Source organism: Phasianus colchicus, chromosome 11 (genome assembly GCF_987193195.1).
Source record: "Phasianus colchicus chromosome 11, bPhaCol1.hap1.1, whole genome shotgun sequence".
Lineage (NCBI taxonomy): Eukaryota > Metazoa > Chordata > Aves > Galliformes > Phasianidae > Phasianus > Phasianus colchicus.
This window is the reverse complement of record NC_143446.1, coordinates 17,451,715-17,472,466: the sequence shown is the minus strand read 5'-3', so window position 1 is coordinate 17,472,466 and position 20,752 is coordinate 17,451,715. Positions and strand designations below refer to the sequence as shown.

The window sequence follows — 20,752 nt, the reverse complement described above, 5'->3', positions numbered from 1 at the left end:
CTTTGCGTGCTGGGAAGCAGAGCTTTCTTTCCTCAGACTGAAGGGGTCTGGATTCCCCCTCTGCCACTGTTTGATCCATCTATGCCTTTTCACTCTCTTCTCCAATTTCCCCTTCCCTTTGTCTCACTGCTTTCTTGAATTGAGTTTCTCATTACAGTTCTTCAAAAATTCTCCTAGAATATCTAATGCCACTTAAAATCTGCAGTCTTTCCACTCCTAGAAAGTGCCAGATCCATACAAGTCCATTAAGAGTTTGAGTACTGACTTGGAACTGCTGCACCTAACAACTAACCAGCAAAAAGCAAACTGTAGAGCCACAAGCAGACAAGTTCCCCATTGCATAAATACTACCACTTCTAAAAATGGCATGCTCCAACATAACATTATATTTCTCTTAATTGCAGTTGTATAAAGGAAGAAAATATTTGCTCTAATATTCATGGAAGAAATCACAGATCTTAATGCATGCCAAGCCTTGGAGCTACACATTAGACAAACTTTCTAGGAAGTGTTTTAGAAGCTACTTTTATTAGGCTTAATCCTGCACTCCTGTTTAGTCTGTCCAATCAAAGATCTTATAGTTAGCCTCTCAGATTTTGTCCATAGATCACTCTAAGTGCTTGTTTACTACCAGCTGCTTCTTCCATCTATCCAGTGCTAATTGTCATGCTCTCTCCAGCTTAACGTGCTGAATAATTCCAGGGCTTGATGGGAAAGGGGGAGAAGCCATACAGCAGCACATTACCCCCCCTCCACTTCTATCACACACCCTATCAGGCAGGTTGATGAAAGATGCATTCCTTAACATACCTGTACTAGTTTAATCCCCAAGCAGAGACTGCTACAGGAGAAGTAGAGCAGAACAGTGCCTGGCATCACTCTGCAAGAAACAGGAGATATCCATGGATGCAAATACCTACCACACGAGAACATCCATGGCCTTGCATGACCACATCACACTGTTCAGCTCCACTGTTAGGCTGAGGGCACACACAAGTGCTGGACACAGCAGCTAGCAGTCTGTCACTAGTTGCAGAAGAAATATAAGTCTGCAACAGATATTTATCCCTGTAAGAAGGTGCCATATGGGAAAGTCATTTTAGCCAACCATTTTAGGAAGTCGGCTGACTTTTCTCAGACTTTTCAATAAACTCCATGAAAAAGACTTCAGAACTCACATTCAAGACCCTTCTAGGGTTTGTAGATCAAACCCAGCTTTTTTTGGGATGTACACACAAGTTGAAGCAGTTACCATCCCAGATGAGCTGCTTTTTTTCACAGCCCAGTTGGAGCAAGAAAAATCTGGTTATGTATTCCTTCAGGCTGGGAACTGACAAAGTCACAGGTAAAAAATAATACCAAAATCAAAGCCAGATCTAATGGCAAAATACTACATAAACACTCAATCAATATAGTATTTACCAGGTCAGGATGCACACAGAGCAAGAGAACAGTGTGCCTACAGGACACGTATGTCGTGCTATCACACCTGGTAGCCTGGCAGCACGTTTCTCCTCCCTACACAGCTAGTCCAGGTCACTAACAGAGAGCTCAGACACTTGCTGCACAGCTGTTCTGGAGAGCACAGATGTATCAGACAGCCTGGAACAGAACTCATCTGTTTTTCCACCTATATTTCTCAGTTCAGCTACATAATATCGAACCAAAACAATTACTTCATGCTCCACAGTAACCACTTGGTTCATACTTTTTATTTATTTATTTATTTTCACACTTCACTTCCCTAAAGAAATGACTTGGTTGCTTTCTGTATAACCCAGTGGTAACACAACAATCCTGCAATGATCTTAAGACTACAGAAATGCTCGCTAACACCTCATGAAGAGAATATACTTCTATGTGGAAGTGAGTGTATTGTTGTGCTGCTTCTCTTGTTCAGAAAAGAACATCAAATCCATACTGCTCACTAAAGATGCTGCACTCCATAACATTGCAGTTTCCTAGAACACAACATCAGCATAAACCCAGACAGCCAATACATGGTATACATTCCTCCTTTCATCCATTTTCAGATCCTTCTGAGAGGGGGGCTATTTCCATGAGTAGAAGGTCTGGAAAGACCAGAATTACTTAGCTTAAGCTCAGTTGGAGCTATTTCAGATCTGTAGCTCTTCCCTCCTTTCTCCTTTAGAATGGGCTACACTTCCCAAAGCCACTGAAGAGTAGCATCACATCATACTATGCCCAGAGTCCTTCCATCAGATTTCCTAAAGTGTGCCACCTAACAAGAGAGCTAAGTTAAAAACCACCACTTTGTCACAAGGCATCTGATTCTCTAGACCAGAATTATAAAAGTCAGAACTCTCATCCCTCCTTCCAAATCCACATCCTTCATTTGCCACATTAGTGCCCCAGCCATTTTATTAATGCATCAGATCTTAATACATTTGTAATGCAACAGAAAGCACAGCAGCAAGGTCCAACGCTACAGCAAGTGAGAACACATTTAAATGCAACAACCATAGGCACAGAAATAAAGGAAAGCATCTGCTTACCTTCAGAAGGCCTCAGGCACACAGGGACCTCCAGCAAAACCCTCTTGCCTCCACTGCTAACCCTTAAATGAGGTCTGGGAAGGGGTGGATCCTGGCTCCACCCCTTCCATCACTCCGGTACATTGCACGCACCTGAGCTCCCCTGGGTTGGCTCTGCCTTCCCACCAGGTGCTCAATCACCATTCCAAACCATGATTTAGCATTTCTGCTACATCACATCACTTTACTTCAGCAGAAACAGAAAAAGCAAGTTTTTTTGAATTAAAAATAGTTTTTGTTTGTTTGTTTGTTTTTAAATAAAGGTCAAGCCCGAAAGAAGACATAATCAGCCTTGCCGATACAGAAACAGCAAAAATTCCACTGTATTCAAAAATTCAAACACTGTAGAAGTCCAGCCTCTTTCTGTTCTATTCCAGCACTGCTAGACTGATGAATTTCTCCTGCTACCAGCTAACAGACATACTCTTAGACAAAATAAATGAGATACTAACAGGAAAGATCCTCACTATACACTCATGTGTACAGAAGGGTTGCTTTCAAAGTCCACAGTTTCCAAGGTCCAAAGAAGTTTGAATCATTTTTGAATTTCTGTTTTTACTTGGGTTACTGTAGAAAGCTGTGACTGATCTGTGGCTGCAGCCTTATTGCTAGGCACTACAAAAGGCATGCCTACATGCTGCCCCTTTTACAAAGAGGTTGAGAAAAATGCAAAGATTAGGTTAATGTTTTTTCATTCAGTTTCTAAATTGAAAGTTCATTTTAGTAATTAAAAATTATGCAAGAACTTAATAATCTATAAAGGTGATCCTTCACTGTAAACATTTTAAATTGGCAGAACAAAAATATTTATGTTCAAAAGGTGGTAACTTAGCAACTAGAATGATTTAGCTCTCAAACTTCATAATTCTCCAAGTTCACACACAGATAGACGAGACAGCTCCAAGTGCTTATGGAGGGTATTTCCTCTGAGTGAGAAAGCCTGCCTAAGGACTCTGTGAATTCTCTTGCACAGTAATGCAGAACTTCTGTGCTTCGAGAACAAACCCTTTAAGGTCACATAGCCAAGTTTTCTATTTTAGCAGTGCAAATGCCACAGCTCTAAACAGAGACTCTGCTCTGTGTCCTAGTCCTTGCCACACGCAGATCCCTCTGAGTGCCTGTATCTAAACAAGACAGCCAAGACCTGCAGTTAGAAAGAGAGATCTGAAGAGGAAGGCCTTTGGTACATGAAGCACAGCTCTTTGACTGAGTTGAAAGTCAAAGAGAATGTAGAAAGGAATAAATAATCAAAAGAACAGAAGTAAAAAGAAACTGATAAGACTCTGAGAGGTACAGATGTATTCTGAGATTCCTAGAGCACACACACACAAAAACCAACAAACAATGCTTTTCTTGTTGTTGTTTAAAGTAGATTTTGTTCTAAGTTACAGCATTGTACAGAAAGAAATGCATCATAATAAGAGAAGCTATGTATTGTCTGCAAGATTTTACTTTACTCCCTGCAGAAACAGAGTCCAAGTTGTATGGATTCAGGAAAAAATGAAGAGCAAGTTTGGGCATTACCCAAAAACCCAGCAATCAGAGCACTTGTGTTGGTAGGGAAAAGATACATGTCAGCAACCTACTCCAAGGAGTTTATTAGAATCACTGAACATGCAGTGCAGTCATTTACCTGGGACTGCTGAATGAGGACACCTCAGCATCATAACATGTAGGCAAGATCCTGGGTGTGGTAACTGCACGGAGTGAGGCCCATGTAAACACGGACAGTCATTCCTTGTTAAGATTCCCAAGGAGATAACTGACGCCAGTGGAAAGTGGGAGTCTGTCTCACAAATAGTTATTTACCCTGATGGAGAACCTATTGTGTCTCTTTAGCATCTTTATAAGTTATTAATTAAATGCCACACAGGGCTGAAAGTTCAGAAAAGAGCACTGGGACTGATTTGTAAGCAAAGATATATGTAAATAATATGAAAAAAAACTATGAAACAAGTGATGGGAGTGGCTCCAAAGGAAGAGATCTTAATACCAAAGCTACTCATCTTTCACTTGGGATAAAGGTAGAGGTTAAAAGAGAAGTTTATAATGCATGAACCTAAAAGGGACAAGATTTAAAATGTTAAGAGAATCCCACGTTTGTTAAGTTAAAAACAAAGGCAAAACAAAACAAATTTGGAAGCTGATATCCCGACGTGGAAGAAACCAGTTTAATTTCTCAGTAGTAAAGAGCACGGGTTTTGGCAGCATTGCGGTTGCAGCACAGTTCAGCGTCTCAGCAGAGCGCAGTGGGCTGAAGAGCGAGGCGAGGCTCAGCAGCGCTCGGTCGGCGCGGAAGGCGGCTCCGGCTGCGGTGCGTTCCCGGGCCTATGGCGCCCCCTGCCGGCCACCCCGCGCAGCGCCGCGCTGCCCATCCCGTAGGGTAAGGGACACCGAGCCGCCGAGCCCGGAGCCCCAGCCCAGAGCCGGTCCTGCGCAGCCCTGTGACTGGGGGGCGTCCCCGCAGCTGTTCCCTGACAGCAGCGCCCGCTGCTCGGTGCCAGCCGGGCACCGGAAGGCACTGCTCGCAAACAGGATGAAAGGAAGCCTGAGGGATTTCCAGGTCTTTCCTGGAAGGGTCAGCTGAGTTTTAGTGTCGCTGTCAGCTGTTGCAGACCTCTTCCCCATTTGGCAGACTGAAACGTAGCTGCTGAGCTGTGACAGAGCCCCTGGCCTCCAGGACGGCCCTGCTGCAGCTCTGCCAAGTGCCACAGCCATGTGCGTCACCAGGGGAATTCGGGTTTCCATCACTGCCGCAGCCCAAGGCCCGGCATCTTGGGATTCTCAGTCCCTTCCTCACACATTGCCCTCATGTTCCAGAGAGCAACTCTGCATTTTCCCCTCTCGGGTTTCTCTTTATAGGAACTAGGCTGCACATGAGTGTTCTCTCCCTGCTCACTTATTTCAGGAGTCCCTATCTTCTGGTGACCTCTAGGGCAGTACCAGTCCTTTGCTGGGCTAACCAACTCCACACCCATTGCTGTAACATATCTCTGTGTTGCTGCCACAAAAGATCCGTATTTTTGTCAACCTTTTGTATTTTATGCTCACATTTTGTTTTCCACAAGATTATAGAAAAGAAAACTGCTTGCCAATCTGCAGCCTGTCTTGAATCCTACAGGTGTTCCAAAGACAGAACTGCTTATCCACACAGAAATGCATGGCTGAGAAACAGCTGCACAAGAAAACCCCTCTTCTCCATCCTGCTTTTAAGCTCCAATTCCCCCTCCCTCTTCTGTGACCAACAGAAGGGATTGGAATGAGGCAGGGAATATCAGCTTGCTTTGCTGCTGAGATTACTTACCTTGAATGCTTGGTGAAATTCTCACAGCAGGGTTGCCCATCCCTGAGGTTCTGTCTTGCTGTGTCCCCACTGTGCAGGGAGTCAGGCCTGGTGGGTGCTGTGCTGTGCTGGATGTTGTGCTGGGTGCCGTGCAGTGCTGGTTGCTGTGCTATGCTGCACTATACTGTGCTGGGCAGTGCTGTGCTGTGCTGAGCTGGGTGCTGCCCTATGCTGGGTGCTGTGCTGGGTGCTGTGCAGTGCAGTGCTGGGTACTGTGCTGGGTGCTGGGTGCTGTGCTGGGTGCTGTGCTGGGTGCTGGGTGCTGTGCTGGGTGCTGTGTTGTGCAGTTCTGGGTGCTGTGCTGGGTGCTGGGTGCTGTGCTGGGTGCTGTGTTGTGCAGTGCTGGGTGCTGGGTGCTGTGCTGGGTGCTGTGCAGTGCTGGGTGCTGGGTGCTGTGCTGGGTGCTGCCCTTGGCGGGTCCCTCGGTGATGTAAGCACACCCCGCTCACCCCGTCCTGCTCCATCACACCTCAGCTGGATCCCCGGGATCCCCTCTCAAGCGTCACAAGGGCACAAGCTGGGTTTGGTGGCAGCAGACCCCTCAGCACACATCCCGCCCGAAAGCGGGGTAAGCTCTGGGGTAAGCGGGACTGCGGAGCTCTCTCGCTACAGCGACGTTCCAGCAGCTTCCACCTGGGAGCAGTCCTACAACGCGCGGCCAGCACAGACAGCCCCTTTTTTTTTTTCCAGCGGGCCAGCCTCGCGTCCACGCTCACCGTGTGACAGAACCACCACACGGTACTGCGATGCAGGACACGAGCGAGCAGAGCGAGCCGCTCAGCGCCGTGCCTCGCGCAGCCTCCGCGCTCCCCTCACGGAGCAGCGACCGTTAGGACCGTTGGGCGCGTGCCGCCAGGCGGCGCTGCCGGGCAGCAGCACAGCGCGGGCACCGCAGCTGTTCGCGGAGCCTTGGGGCGCTGCGCTCTATTAGAAAGCCGAGAGCAGCGCAGTAATCAGCGCAGCTGAGGTTTAAACATCAACACGGCAGAAATCTGAGCTACTGTAAAGAAGTGAAGCTCTGACTTCAGTTATAAAGCCGCTGCTGGCGGACACGCGAACAGAGCCGTAGCACAGCGCGTGCACAGCAGTGAAAACAAACGTAGCAAGGGGTCACAGGTGCTTAAAGAACAAGTTTATTGACAATACCATCACAAATAAACGTCCTAAAAGAAAATCTCAGAGATCTCTAAACTTAGAAATTTTAAAATTTTGTTCTCATTGGCAAAATACACCCCCCTCCCCGAGGAAAAATAGAAATTAAAGAGAGAAAAGATGTCACTGCATTTTTTAAACTAATTGCAACATTTTGGATCAGTCTTTTGTCATACACGTCCAACCCTTCAGCACAGTGAATGTAAGTCCAATTTGCCTTCTGGTTGAATCTGAAGAGGGTTTTCCTCTCTGCAAGCATCTCCACAAATCCTCTGCCTGCTTACAAACCAGTAACACCAGCAGGGCACAACTGCGATATTCAGCCTGGGCCAAACTGTCCTGCTAACAATCACAAGCAAGGTTCCTCCTACGGGACACAGAGCACACCGTGTGGTACAACAAACCATCAGCATGCATCTCAGGTCGTTTCTGTACTTCAGGTATGCGAACTTAAAGCCAAAAAGGGACAATGCTGATAAAAATGTACTCGGATGTTTCATAACATTTATATTTATTGCTTTATATGAATACTGTATTGAAAGCCCAAGCATTCAGTTTACACACAGAAATTATACAATTATATACCGTTTCACAATGGCAGTGAGCACTCATTACAATCTACAAAAATCTACTTTACAGAAATTTAAAAATCCTAAATATCAAAAAGGTACAGTTGAAGAAAACAGGTATAAATTTGGCAGCCAGTAACTGTGACCGGGAGGTTGCAGCTTGCATGTCTTTAAATATGGGAACTGGAAAATATCGAGAGGAAAGCAGTAGTTGTGCTTTGAGCTGGTCTGAAAAAAAAACAAAAACGTAACACTGGCTGTCAAGGTAGCATGTTCAAAAATATTTAGTTCACTTCCAAAATGTTATACAAATCATGGTGATTTCTATGCACATCTAAACCTTAGTTATTTAGCTCAGGTACGTAACTACTGTCATATATTAATTCATCCAATACGGTGGCGTGATCATATCAATGCCATCTGCATACCTTAGAATAACTTTGAGACTTCTCTGTAATATTCACAATGCTCCAAGAAGCACTCAAAAAGGCAAGTACCTGTTCTTTCTCCCGAGATACTTTCTTATTGTATTTTCAAACATCTCTCCTACAAAAGTTTAAGCTAATGTTTCGATTACAACGTTCTCAACATAAAGCACATTTTCTCATAAATAAATGAAATCCTTTCACTCAGGCACCTCAGAAGTATACAAAAAGTGTTGTAATTTGAACAGTTCTCTTGGAATGTGTTTACTCTGGTGTTTTCAACAATATTTCCAGGGTTTCATATGGGCCAGATCTTATTTGCCTTTTTTTTTTTTTTCCCCAGAGGCAAAAGAAAGTGCCTTGAAAGGTGAACTTAGTCTTCTCCGATAGAAAAAGTATTTGCTGTATTTATCTTTTGTAGAAACAGAAAAATATAACATTTCCCCCTTAGAACAGTGAGGGTACACATACGTGTGCATGCGTGCATATATGAGTGAAATGCAACACATTTTAAACACACAACATAAGGTTTCATAGTGTGTATTCAAATAAAAATCTGGAAACCAGCATGAAACCCCATAAATCACATGTTAAACGTTGAAACTGTAACCAAAATATGAAGTAACTGCTATAGCTGTCAGAAAAAGACGAGACAAAAAGCTTTCTTGCTTACATACAACTAGGTGTGGTAATCTCCAAAAAAGTTGTCAAAATTATAATTACCTTCCAGTTTAAAAACTTTTATTCTAAATTAAAAAAACTATACACAAACCACTGATTTGACCAAACGAAAGTTCAGCGGTAAGCAGGACCTGAAGGAGCTGGTATTCACAGTTCTCACCATGTACAACTCTTTCAAGGTTCAATCCAAGAAGTTTATTTTACAACCTGCTTCTTTTGTAAAACTAAAGGTCCACTTTATTACATAAAATTATTTATACAGTGTAAAACCGGAGCCTTATGGAAAATACTGCATCTAAGTGTATTTAAATTAGTCTTGCTCCATAGGTTCATCTGCAACTTCTGTGGCTTCCTCACTGTTTTCCATAGGGGTTTCTGATGAAGTTTCTGGAGTTTCACTACCATAGGACCCTAACTCTTCAGTTTCACTGCAGTCAGCTCCACTACTGACAGATCCACTACTTTCACTGTTGTCTGAATGTAAATCCTTCTCTGCTTGAGACTGATCAGACTCCTCCATTTGATTGCTCTCCTCAGAGGGCTCTTCATTCACAGTTGAGGACTCTGTGTCCTTTTCTTGATCTTTTCTGTCTGGACCAGCATTTCTTGGAGACATGAAGGACTCTAGAAATGATGAAAGGACAATAATTACTACAGCATTTTTAAACAAATTTGAATCCTGCTATTTTCCATTCCCAGCTATGCCAAGCAAAGTTCCTACAATGCAGAAAAAGAGACAACCCCAGATTTTATGAGATGTAAAATATTAGCCAACATCATCACAAGAGCCAGGATCAGGATAGTCAAACTGTCCTAATCTGTAATAAAGTAAAATTTTGGATTGAATAAGTAGCCTCACTTTATTAGTGCCTCAGAGGATAAAGACACTGTAAAAAAAGCCACTTTTTCTTGCTTCCCCACATTTCCTTACTTGTCTTCTGATAATGCAGTCTTCTGGAAATGAAGAAAGGAAATCCTAACTCCTTGGAAAATGCACAAAGATAAAGAAATATCTCAGTTACCTTCCTCATCTTCCTCCGTACAGTGCTGTCTTGCGCAAGTAGAATCTTTCTCTTTATCCTGAGATGTAGAGGATGTTTCTGTTTCTTCCCCCATGCCTAAAGAAACTTCGCTGGAGGCAGATTGGTTTGGTGCATCCCTGGCTTCCCCTTCTTTGTCGAATTTAAGTCTTTTTACCTCATGCCCTTCCGCTTCTGCAGGATCATCTTCAGAGTGCTTATTTTTTACTGGGCTGCTCTGAGCACCATCTGAGTCAGATGCTGGTGAGTCACTATAAACAACAAGAGCAGCTGTAGGGTTTTTTTTTTGTTTAAGAAAGACATTCTATAGCCTGTCACACTTTTTTTTTTTTTTTAGTAGCTATTTCAAATCAAACATTCTGCATGAAAACAGTAAAACTTCCTTCATGTACTACAAGACAAAATCTCAAAATCATCACTCCTGCTTCACCTGATTGTTGATGAAAATAGTGATCACGCTGCTCTGGTTCCAGACAGTTCCTACTGTCAGCTTTAATGGCAAGCATTTATGAAATATCACATCCAGTTACACTTTATCATCTTGGTACAGATATGATAACTGGATTTCTGAACTCTATTAATATTCACTCTGCATTTTTACCACACATTCCATGCACTTAAAAGATACGCTACTTTGAAAATTGGAGCTAGTAGTTATTCAGCCCAAAAAGCAGTCAGCAAATATTTGAACCCTCCTGCAGATACTCCTCTAGTTACACGTAACCTGGAAGACCATTCCCTTTTAAAGTATTTTCAAATGCAAGTGAAAAAAAGATGAGAATAATAAAAACTCAAAATGCATTACTCCTCACAAACCTGTGTTTCTTATCTTCTGTTTGCTGCAAACTTGATTCTTTATGTTCCGTGCTGTCTGGCAAACCGTTTGTTGTCATAGGAGTTGACAAAGAAACCTTCGGTCGATTTACTGGTCTGGGAGTTCCAGGACCATTTACGTTTGATCTTTAAAAATAATGACAATAAATTAATTATCAACTACAGAAAAAAAAACAATAACAACCAACCAATCCTTTTATAAAAGGAATTTGCTCCTAACAGGTAGAAAGCAGCTATAAATCAGTTCGTAAAAGATCTTGAGAGATACAAGGGTCAGGTGGGTGCACTTTCCTATTTTACTCGATGCAACTTCTAAGCCTCCAGTGGAAACAGTATCACAAAAACTTTACAGTAAAAAAAATTCTAAGCAACAAGGTTACAAAAGTATCAAATAAGAGTACGGCATGTATCCCTACAATCCTTCTTCTATCCTCTGCCAGTATTCACGCCATGACTATCTGTTTGGGTTCAGAATAAGTAAAAACATAAGGGACTTGAGCCAGCTATTTCTATAACAACCTTGCCGAAAGAATTAACTCCTGATGGTTAAACTTACCTCTCAGAGTAACCTGGTGAATTTCCTGGGAACATTACACCATTCATCCGATTTAAACTACTGGAATTATTTTTCCTTAAACAAATAAAATTAAAAAATAAGAATTAGAATGTTATGAATAAAATAATATTTCCAAACTACTACGTGGTATATATAAACACTTGCAGATCACTATTACCACTGTCAAACTAACTATTTAGACTGAAAACCAAACTCTGTGTACTTTTGTATACAACTACTATCAGGAAGAGAAACACATTACACAGGCACTCATTCTTCTGTCTACTTACATATACTTATACTATACTTATACAATGTTGAAGTTCCAAGGAACTGAAAAAACATCATACTTACTCCGAAGATGGATACACACAGCTGACAACCATGACATTCTGTAATACACAAAAAACGTGTTAAGTGTTCAGAAGTGCAAACTTCTGCTCTTGACAACAGTCCAGAACTTCAAGGGTTACAGGATTTGGTCAATTGCTGAAGTGCTTACAAACAACTTTTCTTTAGAGATATCAACAGATGGAAAAATAAGAGAAAAATTATCTTGTCTTGGCTCCCCCTCTACAAGACCATAACTACAATAAAGGCCGGCATTTTTGTGAGTGGATTCCTGTCAAAGATAACCATACTAAACCTCAGGCCTAAGTCTTTGTACTTTCTAATTGAAGTGTACTTGTAAAGCAAAACAAAATGTTCTGCAGTGCTGGAAAACTCCTAAATTGCTGAAGAAACTCCATTTGTACACACAGGGTCCTACATTGACATCCAAGCACGAGTAGCTGATTTTGGCACAGTCACACTGCCACTGCTGCACTGCTCTGAGCCCACATGAAAAGGGCAGAAATAATGAATTGTGTTTTGTTTAGCTACCTCTCTCATGAATGGCACTGAAAACTAAATCCATTTTAACACCTGGAAACCTAGCATAAAAGTTTTTTTTTTTTTCCAGTGCCACCTAAATTAACCTCAACTAACCTTAATGAAAGATTGCCACAGAACTTGAGGTATTGCTTCACAGACCTCATTTTGGCTGATCACTGCTTTGCAAAATCTGTATTACCATTTATTACTGACTTCATTCTTCCAAACTTGCAAGAATCCATCTGACTGTATCCTCCATAATAGTGAAAAAAGGCCCCTTTAACAGTTAACTCTCAAAAAGTTAAGCTTTCTTTGACTGAATATTCTAAGTAGAAACTTAAAGCTAATTTTGCTATCAAGAAAATCCAATGTGGAATCACATTCTGAAATTCTGATATCTACTTTTGAAAGATCCCAAATTTCAACAAGACAATGAAACACCATTAAATGACATCTGTGTGCTTTTATGAAGGTACACTGTGTGACATACAAGGATTTAAAAACCTGGTACAAAAGACACTGTGGTGAAGAAAGACTTCTTTCTCCTCCATCTAATCTGAATCCAAATGTGAAAGGAAGTAAGAGATAAAAAATTATTTCAGCTGATTATTTGATTGTTTTCCGTTCGCATTCAATACAAAGAGTGGCATTATACCCTCCAGAAACTAGTTTGAATACAATACACTGATTAGGAAACACAGCTACAATCCTGACGCTCAAGTTTTACATAAGTTGTTTCGCATGTTCTTTTGATGTTAAAACGTGCAGAAGTAACTCATACAATTAAGAGCAGCTATTCTATGACTACGAGCCATTCTGAAACCAACAGACCTTTGGCAGTAATTTGAAAGTTACTCAAATAGTAATTGTGATGGTTTAGCTGCGTGTTCTCTCAGAAAAATACATACCTTTTCCACACCTCTTAGAAATTTGTCAGTTCCTGTGTAATTCCTCCTAGGATCTGTTAGCAACTCACAGAGTCGCTGAATAGTGAAGGGGATGCTGCAATGAAATAGATTTATAACAATTTAATTTTATTTTAATGAGTATGACTGCAAGGAAGCAACAATATTATTGCTTCCCCCCCTTATGGAGAGGACTGAAAAGAAAAAAAAAAAACACTGAATTTGTTATTATTAGCAATACAGGATAAGTCAAAGCCTTATTTCCCTTAATTTCATATACTGAGTTATTCTTTTGTGCTCACCATGACAATCTTAAGTAGTATCCCAAAGAAATCATCCCACAACTCAATCCATTAGAATGATGAAGAGGAAAATATTTAACTTCAGAAATCAGATAATCAACAGTAAAATAGTTGAAAACTGTATTTATTAGATAGAACAGAAAGGGAAGTGATTCAAAACAAATTTGAGTCATACACACTAGATCTAAAAAAAAAAAATTCTCAACTTGTAGTTTATTTCATGTTTTACAAAATACATTTACAGAAAAAGCATTAAGTGTTGGAATTACTGGAATCATTAAGCTTTAGTCATTACAAACACTGTATTTTGCCACAACTGGACAGTACACTTATCTATCAAGGAACATCTCAATAAAAATAATTAGAGTAAGATATACGAGTCTGTAATGTCAAGTTTGTACTTCGCTTTCTGGCAAGGCTGCACAGTTTCATCCTGCTTAGATGAGAAACTGACCTTTCAAGTATGCAATGTTTACATATGTTGACCTGAGATGTCATACACTTTCACTGTAAATTCATATACAAGTCACAATTTAAACAAATCTGACTTCTCACAAGATGATGAAATATTTTACGTTGATTCAATAAGATAATGATCATTTATGCATTTTTACAGTTGACTATTTCAAGTCAGACATCAACATTTCAAAAATACATCTAAAAGAATATTTGATACAGCAATACTTAAGAACCAGTTCTTAACTGAGAATGACTGATACACCAAATGCAAAGCATCATCAATACAAATATGCATACATATACACGTGTATGTATACAGTTCTGTGCTGTTATTTTTTTGTAATTCAACTTTTATTTTCTGAAGAACTGAGTACACACAGCATCTTAACCCTAATTTATTAATTAATGCAGCAACTCAAGCTTATTTCATTATAAAACCATATTGTTAAAGATGCACAGATCTACCACTCCTTTGGTGAAAACATGTCAGCACAGCTACCATTAATCATACTACAGCACAACTCTCCAACTCAGACAAGGAGAGTGACCAAGTATGAAGGCTCTAATTACACTGTCCAGAACTGTCTGTGCATTTATATGTTACTGAGGAAGTTAAATTTGAGAACAGTAAGGAGATATGCTGTAGTGGAACACCTTTAGCTCGACTCCAACAGAGCTACCTGAAAAATCAGACTGTCCACCACATTGACCCTGCTAATTAGTTAATAACTTCTATTTACCCTAAATTACACCATACTAATTTATCTTTACTTGACTTCTAGGAATGGGAGATGGTCAAGCTAATTTCCATCAATAAGCTGCAGACAGTTAGCATGCTGCCAACAAAGCACTGAATCAAACATTGCTGCTGTTCAGCAGCTTCTGGTCACCCAGTGAGTGTTCTGACACCCAAGCTCCTCAGGACACAGTTTCTGTGTAGTGCTCGCCTTCAACCAACTTCCCAGCTCCCCCACTCAGTCACACAGAGCCATTCACTCTATTTGTTAACTGCTCCACATAGGTACAGCACTAATTGAACCTACTGTTCCTCATTTTGCCTTTGGGATGAAAAGTTTTTAATAAGAGTCTTCCTGAAATTTTTAAACTGTCCATTCAAATTCAGGTTACTTTAGAGAAACAACAGAATTGTAAATTATCTTTCATCAACCAAACATACAAAAAAACCTGGAGAATCTTGGCCTGGCTCAATTCTATTCAGCTGTATCTAACGTGGCATGTTGGGAACTTCGGGAGTTCAAAGACATGACACAACTTCTGCACGTTGGTACAGTTTTGGTTACTCAAGAAATAAGCAAACTCAAGAGTGTGAAGCCCAAAGTTGCACTCCTATTTTACTATATTAAAAGTTCAAATAAAAGCTAAAACCAATTCCATTTCCTCCTAAACTTTCCATAACAAGCTGAACTTTGTTTACTGAGCAGTAGATGGCACCAAGTGTCACAGTATCACATCCTTTGCATATAATTTATTCAATATTTATAAATCTTTTTAGCTTGCAAAATCCAAACTAGCTTAACTGCTGGTTAATTATGAATTCTTCCACTTTAAAAAACCCTGTAATTTAAAAATACTTTAGCAGGAACTGAAATTGGTATAGGTCTATACACAAATACTAACATGACAGTTGTAGCTGTATGAGCAGTGATCTTTTCCAATGCTTAGAGAGATCACTGGTTCAGTGTACAAACTGCATGAGTGGTCCTGATCTGTCCTCTTCAGGTAACCACCTGCTGTCTTAAAATCCTAAATGCCATCATTACAGCTAAAATATTCAGTCTTGTTCAAAATGAAGACCAAACTACACATGCCACACATTTTAATTATTACTGAGGAAACATAGAAAGCAGATGAAATGTCTAGAATGCAAAGCACATTAATTGAATTTGTATTACGATTATAAATGTTTATTTTTTGGATGCTATGAAGACTCCCCTGCCATCTAAGGTCTCCAGTGACCAACTTGGGAACTTTCTGCTTCACCAACAAAGGTAAAGAGAGCAGTAACTCTTTCAAGAACTTCCTACTTCAAAGGAATTCTGGAGCACAGCATGAGAATCTGACTCTAGAACAGCCAGGTTAAAACAGCCAGTCTCAGATCACTTTTATGAAATCTTACTGTTCTGCTTTTAAACAATTACTAATAAACACATCCTAACAATAAACTCATATCAAATGGCTTCATTCTCCACCGTGGTACCCTGCAATGACATGCATGGCTCAAAATGGTAAGAAGCCTAAGTACAGACAACTGCATAAACTGAAATCAGATTCTGTTAAACTTTTGGGCACATATTCATATCACATATGAGACAGACTTCGAAATCATATTCTCACTGCAGGAGCTGTAGTTTTTACTAAACTAACTACTGCACAATCCTAGTTTCTGAAACATCCTTATTTATTATTTTCTTCAAGACAGTTAATGTACACAGTTTACTTCCTCAAAGACTCGATTCACCCAGAAAAATGAGCAAGTCAGACACTCTTCTCGAGTGGTACAGCAATACAAGAGAACAGCACAGCCACAGAGTAAGCTCCATGCCTGGGTCACCCAGAGCTTTGTTTAGTACACTTGGGAACAACAGGAGATAACAGCAGCCCATTCATTAGCATCCTCAGTGTGGGAACGTTACAGATTTTGTGGGCAGCGAAGCATTAACAAAAAGCTGGGGGAGGCAGGAGATAGGCAGACTGGCACACAGAATGGATTTATTTTTAAATTGCTTCAGTGTAGTGCAATATTGGGTAGCAGAGAACACGCTGAATTGCGTGTTCTTAAAACTGTCTTATATAAGAGCAATTTAAAGCTTTTTTTCTTTGTAAGGGAATCAGACCTGACTTATAAAAGACACATACACTGCAAGTATATTAATTTGTATGGAAGAATGACAATAAAAATCATTAACATCAAACCATGGCACTAAGAATGTGTTAGCAGCACCTCTAAACTGAAATCTGAGGGTGAAAGAGTAGGCAAGTCTTACAGTATGCCCACTGATTGACAAGCTGAGAAAAATGCTGAGTAAGTCTCTCATAAGCAAAATACTGAGTCTCACAAGCAGAAGGACTCAACTTACAGCCAAGTACAAAATCCAGTTAAGAAATAAGAGAAATACTATGCAAGCTATTAAAATTACACAGCAAATAAAGACACCCTTGACAAAAAATAAATCAGGAGCTTTATTTAAAATAAAACAGAATTTCCAGAATTACAAAAGCAACAAAGGGTACACACTTGAAGACACAGTCAGCAATAGATTGAACAGCACAGGTCTCTCAGCCAGTGCTGCCTCCACTGTGAATTTGAATCTGGCAGGATTTAACAATTCAAAACCAGGTATACCTTGCCTCCTTGCTGCACCACGTTTATCACAGTGTTAGTTCTTCAAAGTGTACTGAACTGCCACTGGTTTAAGAACTGAACACCTAAAGAATCCGTTCAACTAAGTATTTCAAAACACGTTGAAAGAAATCTGACTTTAATTTAAGCTAATTTACCTGCAACATGAAAGTAGCGCTATTATCCCTCATCAAAGTATTTGCTATAAATCTACTGATATGATGAAAAACCTGAGATAGTGGATATGCCACAGAACATCAACATTTTCATTCAAATACTATAGTATAAATTACTATTGTATGTATTTATTTTAAAAGCATAACAAGATGTTATGCTATGATATTTCCAAGGTGTACATTTGTTTCTGCTCACTGATTTAAGGAAGTGGAATGAACTGTCAAAGACAGAGCAGGATACTAAGGTTAAAAAAGGATCAATTATTTTCCTAATCCTGAATTTAGGCAACAAATATTACATACCCATTAAATCCAGTGACAATTTTCAGGATTCTTTCTTTCATCTCTTCGAAGGGAATATACTCCACATTTGGATTGGGAGGCCCTCTTGGCTCAGGAGCTGAGGTTCTGAAATCATCCATTACTTTCTCCAGTTTGAAAATGAAATAGCCTTTAAATTGAGACCACTGAACCCTGCACAGAACACAAGAATCAAGATATATGCAAGTCAGCCATAAAGCCACAGAAAAAAACAGCATAACTTCATGACTGTAAAGCTAAACTCAGGCTAGTATGACAACTGCACAATGGATGAAGTAACTAAGGTAATCTTACTTTGCTTACTAAATTTAAAGCATGATAATTATTTGACAAATGACAGCAAAACACTGTTACAAAAGTTAACAGTCATTAACAACAGGGGGAGACAGTTCCCCAGCAAAACTATACAAACATAGAATTGTCCAGAAATTACACATATTTCACACCACTGGGCCTGCAGTGCAGCCTCAAGTTTTTCACTGAACTTGCTGGGAAAGTTTCAAGTCTGGGAACCATACAGCAATTGTACCCAGCATTCTGTCGTCTGTTACAAAACCCCATGAAAGGCCTTTTGTAGTTGACTGTTCTGCACCTAGGCACCCTCAAAAGCATTCCGTGGAACCTCTTTTTCTCAGAAAGGCAAATATATTACGTATCACTGTTACCATGTCCTCATAAATAACTGAGAAAAACATACCCACAACAAATTACCTGGGAATACTGATTACCTTCTGCATTACCACTGGGTTTTATCATTTAGGAATTCTATACATTCAAGTTTTCAAGAATATGAGTTTCTGAACTGCACAACAAACAAGGACAGAAAGCACTGAGAGCCACTCTGCAGCACTGCCCACACAGCAGCACAGAAATCATTTTGGGCTTCTGATAGCAAACACATTTCATAACAGCACAGGAAGCAAAATGAAAACAACCAATTCACTTCAGTCACTACTGCTGCATTACAGAAGGATTTCCATAATTGTATTTCACCGCGCCTTAATTATGTGTATTTAACAGAGAAACTTACCCACACTTGTGACAATTTACTACAAAATTTGAGCCCCATCATCCTCCCTTTTTCTTAACTTTTGAAAGACTACACTCAAACCACAACACTCAACAATATCTGGCTATGTATCTGAAGAAAGATATTGTTAAAATAACAAACTTGCTTTTGACAAAAAGATAACCTCTTGGAAGGCAGGAAATTGTTTTTGTTTGTTTCCTTCAGTGAAAGTAATAAAAAATTAGTGTCAAGGCAGAAAAATTTGTATTCCTGTTTCACCAGTCGATGAAAAGGACAAGCAGAAGCTGATATCAGCTACTTTTCAACTCGTGAAACTCACATCTCCTATGGAGCAAAACAACCAGTTCACAAATGATGGGCAGAAATCTGTTACCAAACACAACCCAAAAATCAAGATGAAAAATGCCTTATCCTAGGCCTTCACAAAGCAATCTATAGCTACCCCTCCAAGTACTTAAAGTCACCAGCACACGCTAGAAGACGAGGCACTTAGCCAGACAACTGTAATGAGAAGAGAGAAAGACAGAATTCTCTGTTTTCAAGGAAAAATGCCATACTCCACATTGCACATGCTCCCTGAGAATAACTTCAGCAGTAGCATACAATGTCTCCTTAATAGCTGCATAGTTAGAATGGGAGACACTGAAATGAGCAGTTTGCTAAGTACTTTCCCTACTTAAATCAACACCCAAATGGAAGTGAAAAACAACTTCAAAATAGCTTTATGTACAACCTCATTAAGTTTTATATACTAGAAAATAGCTGGCAAACAATTTAAGCTCTGTAAGGAAGCCAAATTGAAGAAATTCCACAGAGAAAACACTATTCATGCATTTTCCTCTGCAGACTTGTTTATAAAAACTTGTTCTTCCCACTCAGCATTGTACAGAATCAGCCTTTTCTAAATACACACTTACATCTTCCATCCGTGTTTTCACTGCCTGCTGACCTGTGACCAGACACAAAAATTCCTCTGAACACTGATCTGTAGAAATAGCCTCAGAAGCAATGCTTTCAAAAATGAGTTTATCCTAAGATGCTTTGGTTCAATGTATTTGCATTCTAGATTTAGCTTTGCTAAATACTATGTATGTATATATATATATAAAAATTATATACATTTTATGTACATTTAAAGCATCTTCACTACAATACCTGGGTCATCTTGTTTAGTCACATCTGTACAAAGACAGCTGCCCTAGGCTAATGAGTCTGTGATTCACATACTCTAAATCATCATAAGAAGGCATTTCTGCTTAAAGAAAGAGTCCTCTTGCTTCCCTCCCACCAACTCCTGCACCATCCCTCCCTTATGTTAGCCTGAAGGTTTTGCTCAGATACACAGAAAATTAGAGGGAAAGACAACAAAACCTGATGATAATAAAAAAGTACCCAGCCAAGAAAGAAGTCACCAGAGGCAGGAAGGAATGAAGCAATCACAGCATGCTTCCCCAACTACAGTTTGAACAGCTGCATGTATCCAAGCAGAATCACACATCACAAACTCTCCCAAGAGAAATGTAAATACTGATATTATATACCTAAAAATTTTAAAGTGAAGAAAGAAAGTTTAACAGTCAAGTCACAGATGAAAGCATAGAAATTAACAGAGTGCACCAGCCTTGTCTGCCTTTGTGAATTGCTTAAACAGATGATATGCTATGTCCTACATTTGCTAGTAATTATGCTAGGAGGTATTCACAGTTTTTTTTTTAGTACTGTACCATTGTACTTGATTGAACAGACAACAAAATGAAAATTAGAAGAAAGATTTGAGAGAATTTACATGTAATTAAAGAGCAAGCATGAGAAAGGGCTGGGGAAATAAACTAAATCCAGAAGATACAAAAGGAGCACAGAGTTGAAATAAAGTGCAACCAAATACCCAATGAAAGAAACAAAAAAATATGTTTAAAATGCCCCCTTCTACTTCCAGAACAAACACAAAATCCCAGGATGGAAGCAGTTCTGTGAAGGACACAAATTTAAGACCTGTGAAGAAAGGCACAAAGGAGTACAATGCAACTCCACAGTTACACCAATACTACAAAAATGTACTTTGCCACTGAGAGCGGATGAGGCACAAAAGATCTCTGCTGCACAGAGAAGGAAGAGTTTAAAAAAAGACATAGCTTCACAGCAGCAGAGCTGAAACAAGAGCTAGCGCAAC

The 20,752-nt window shown here is 40.0% G+C and overlaps 1 protein-coding gene across 1 annotated transcript in view; it reads right to left on the bottom strand.

Annotated features, from left to right (window-relative positions):
• The window catches only part of PPP4R2 (protein phosphatase 4 regulatory subunit 2), a 51,014-nt gene that overhangs the window by 17,646 nt on the left and 12,616 nt on the right, over nucleotides 1-20,752 (bottom strand). The window contains exons 3-9 of the mRNA XM_031605761.2: nucleotides 17,535-17,705; nucleotides 12,937-13,030; nucleotides 11,510-11,547; nucleotides 11,156-11,230; nucleotides 10,582-10,725; nucleotides 9,748-10,016; nucleotides 5,860-9,349 (exon numbers count right to left, since the gene is read on the bottom strand). Of these exons, the coding sequence (XP_031461621.1) occupies nucleotides 9,036-9,349; nucleotides 9,748-10,016; nucleotides 10,582-10,725; nucleotides 11,156-11,230; nucleotides 11,510-11,547; nucleotides 12,937-13,030; nucleotides 17,535-17,705 (1,105 nt within the window). The 3' untranslated portion in view covers nucleotides 5,860-9,035. The remainder of the gene's footprint in view (nucleotides 1-5,859; nucleotides 9,350-9,747; nucleotides 10,017-10,581; nucleotides 10,726-11,155; nucleotides 11,231-11,509; nucleotides 11,548-12,936; nucleotides 13,031-17,534; nucleotides 17,706-20,752) is intronic.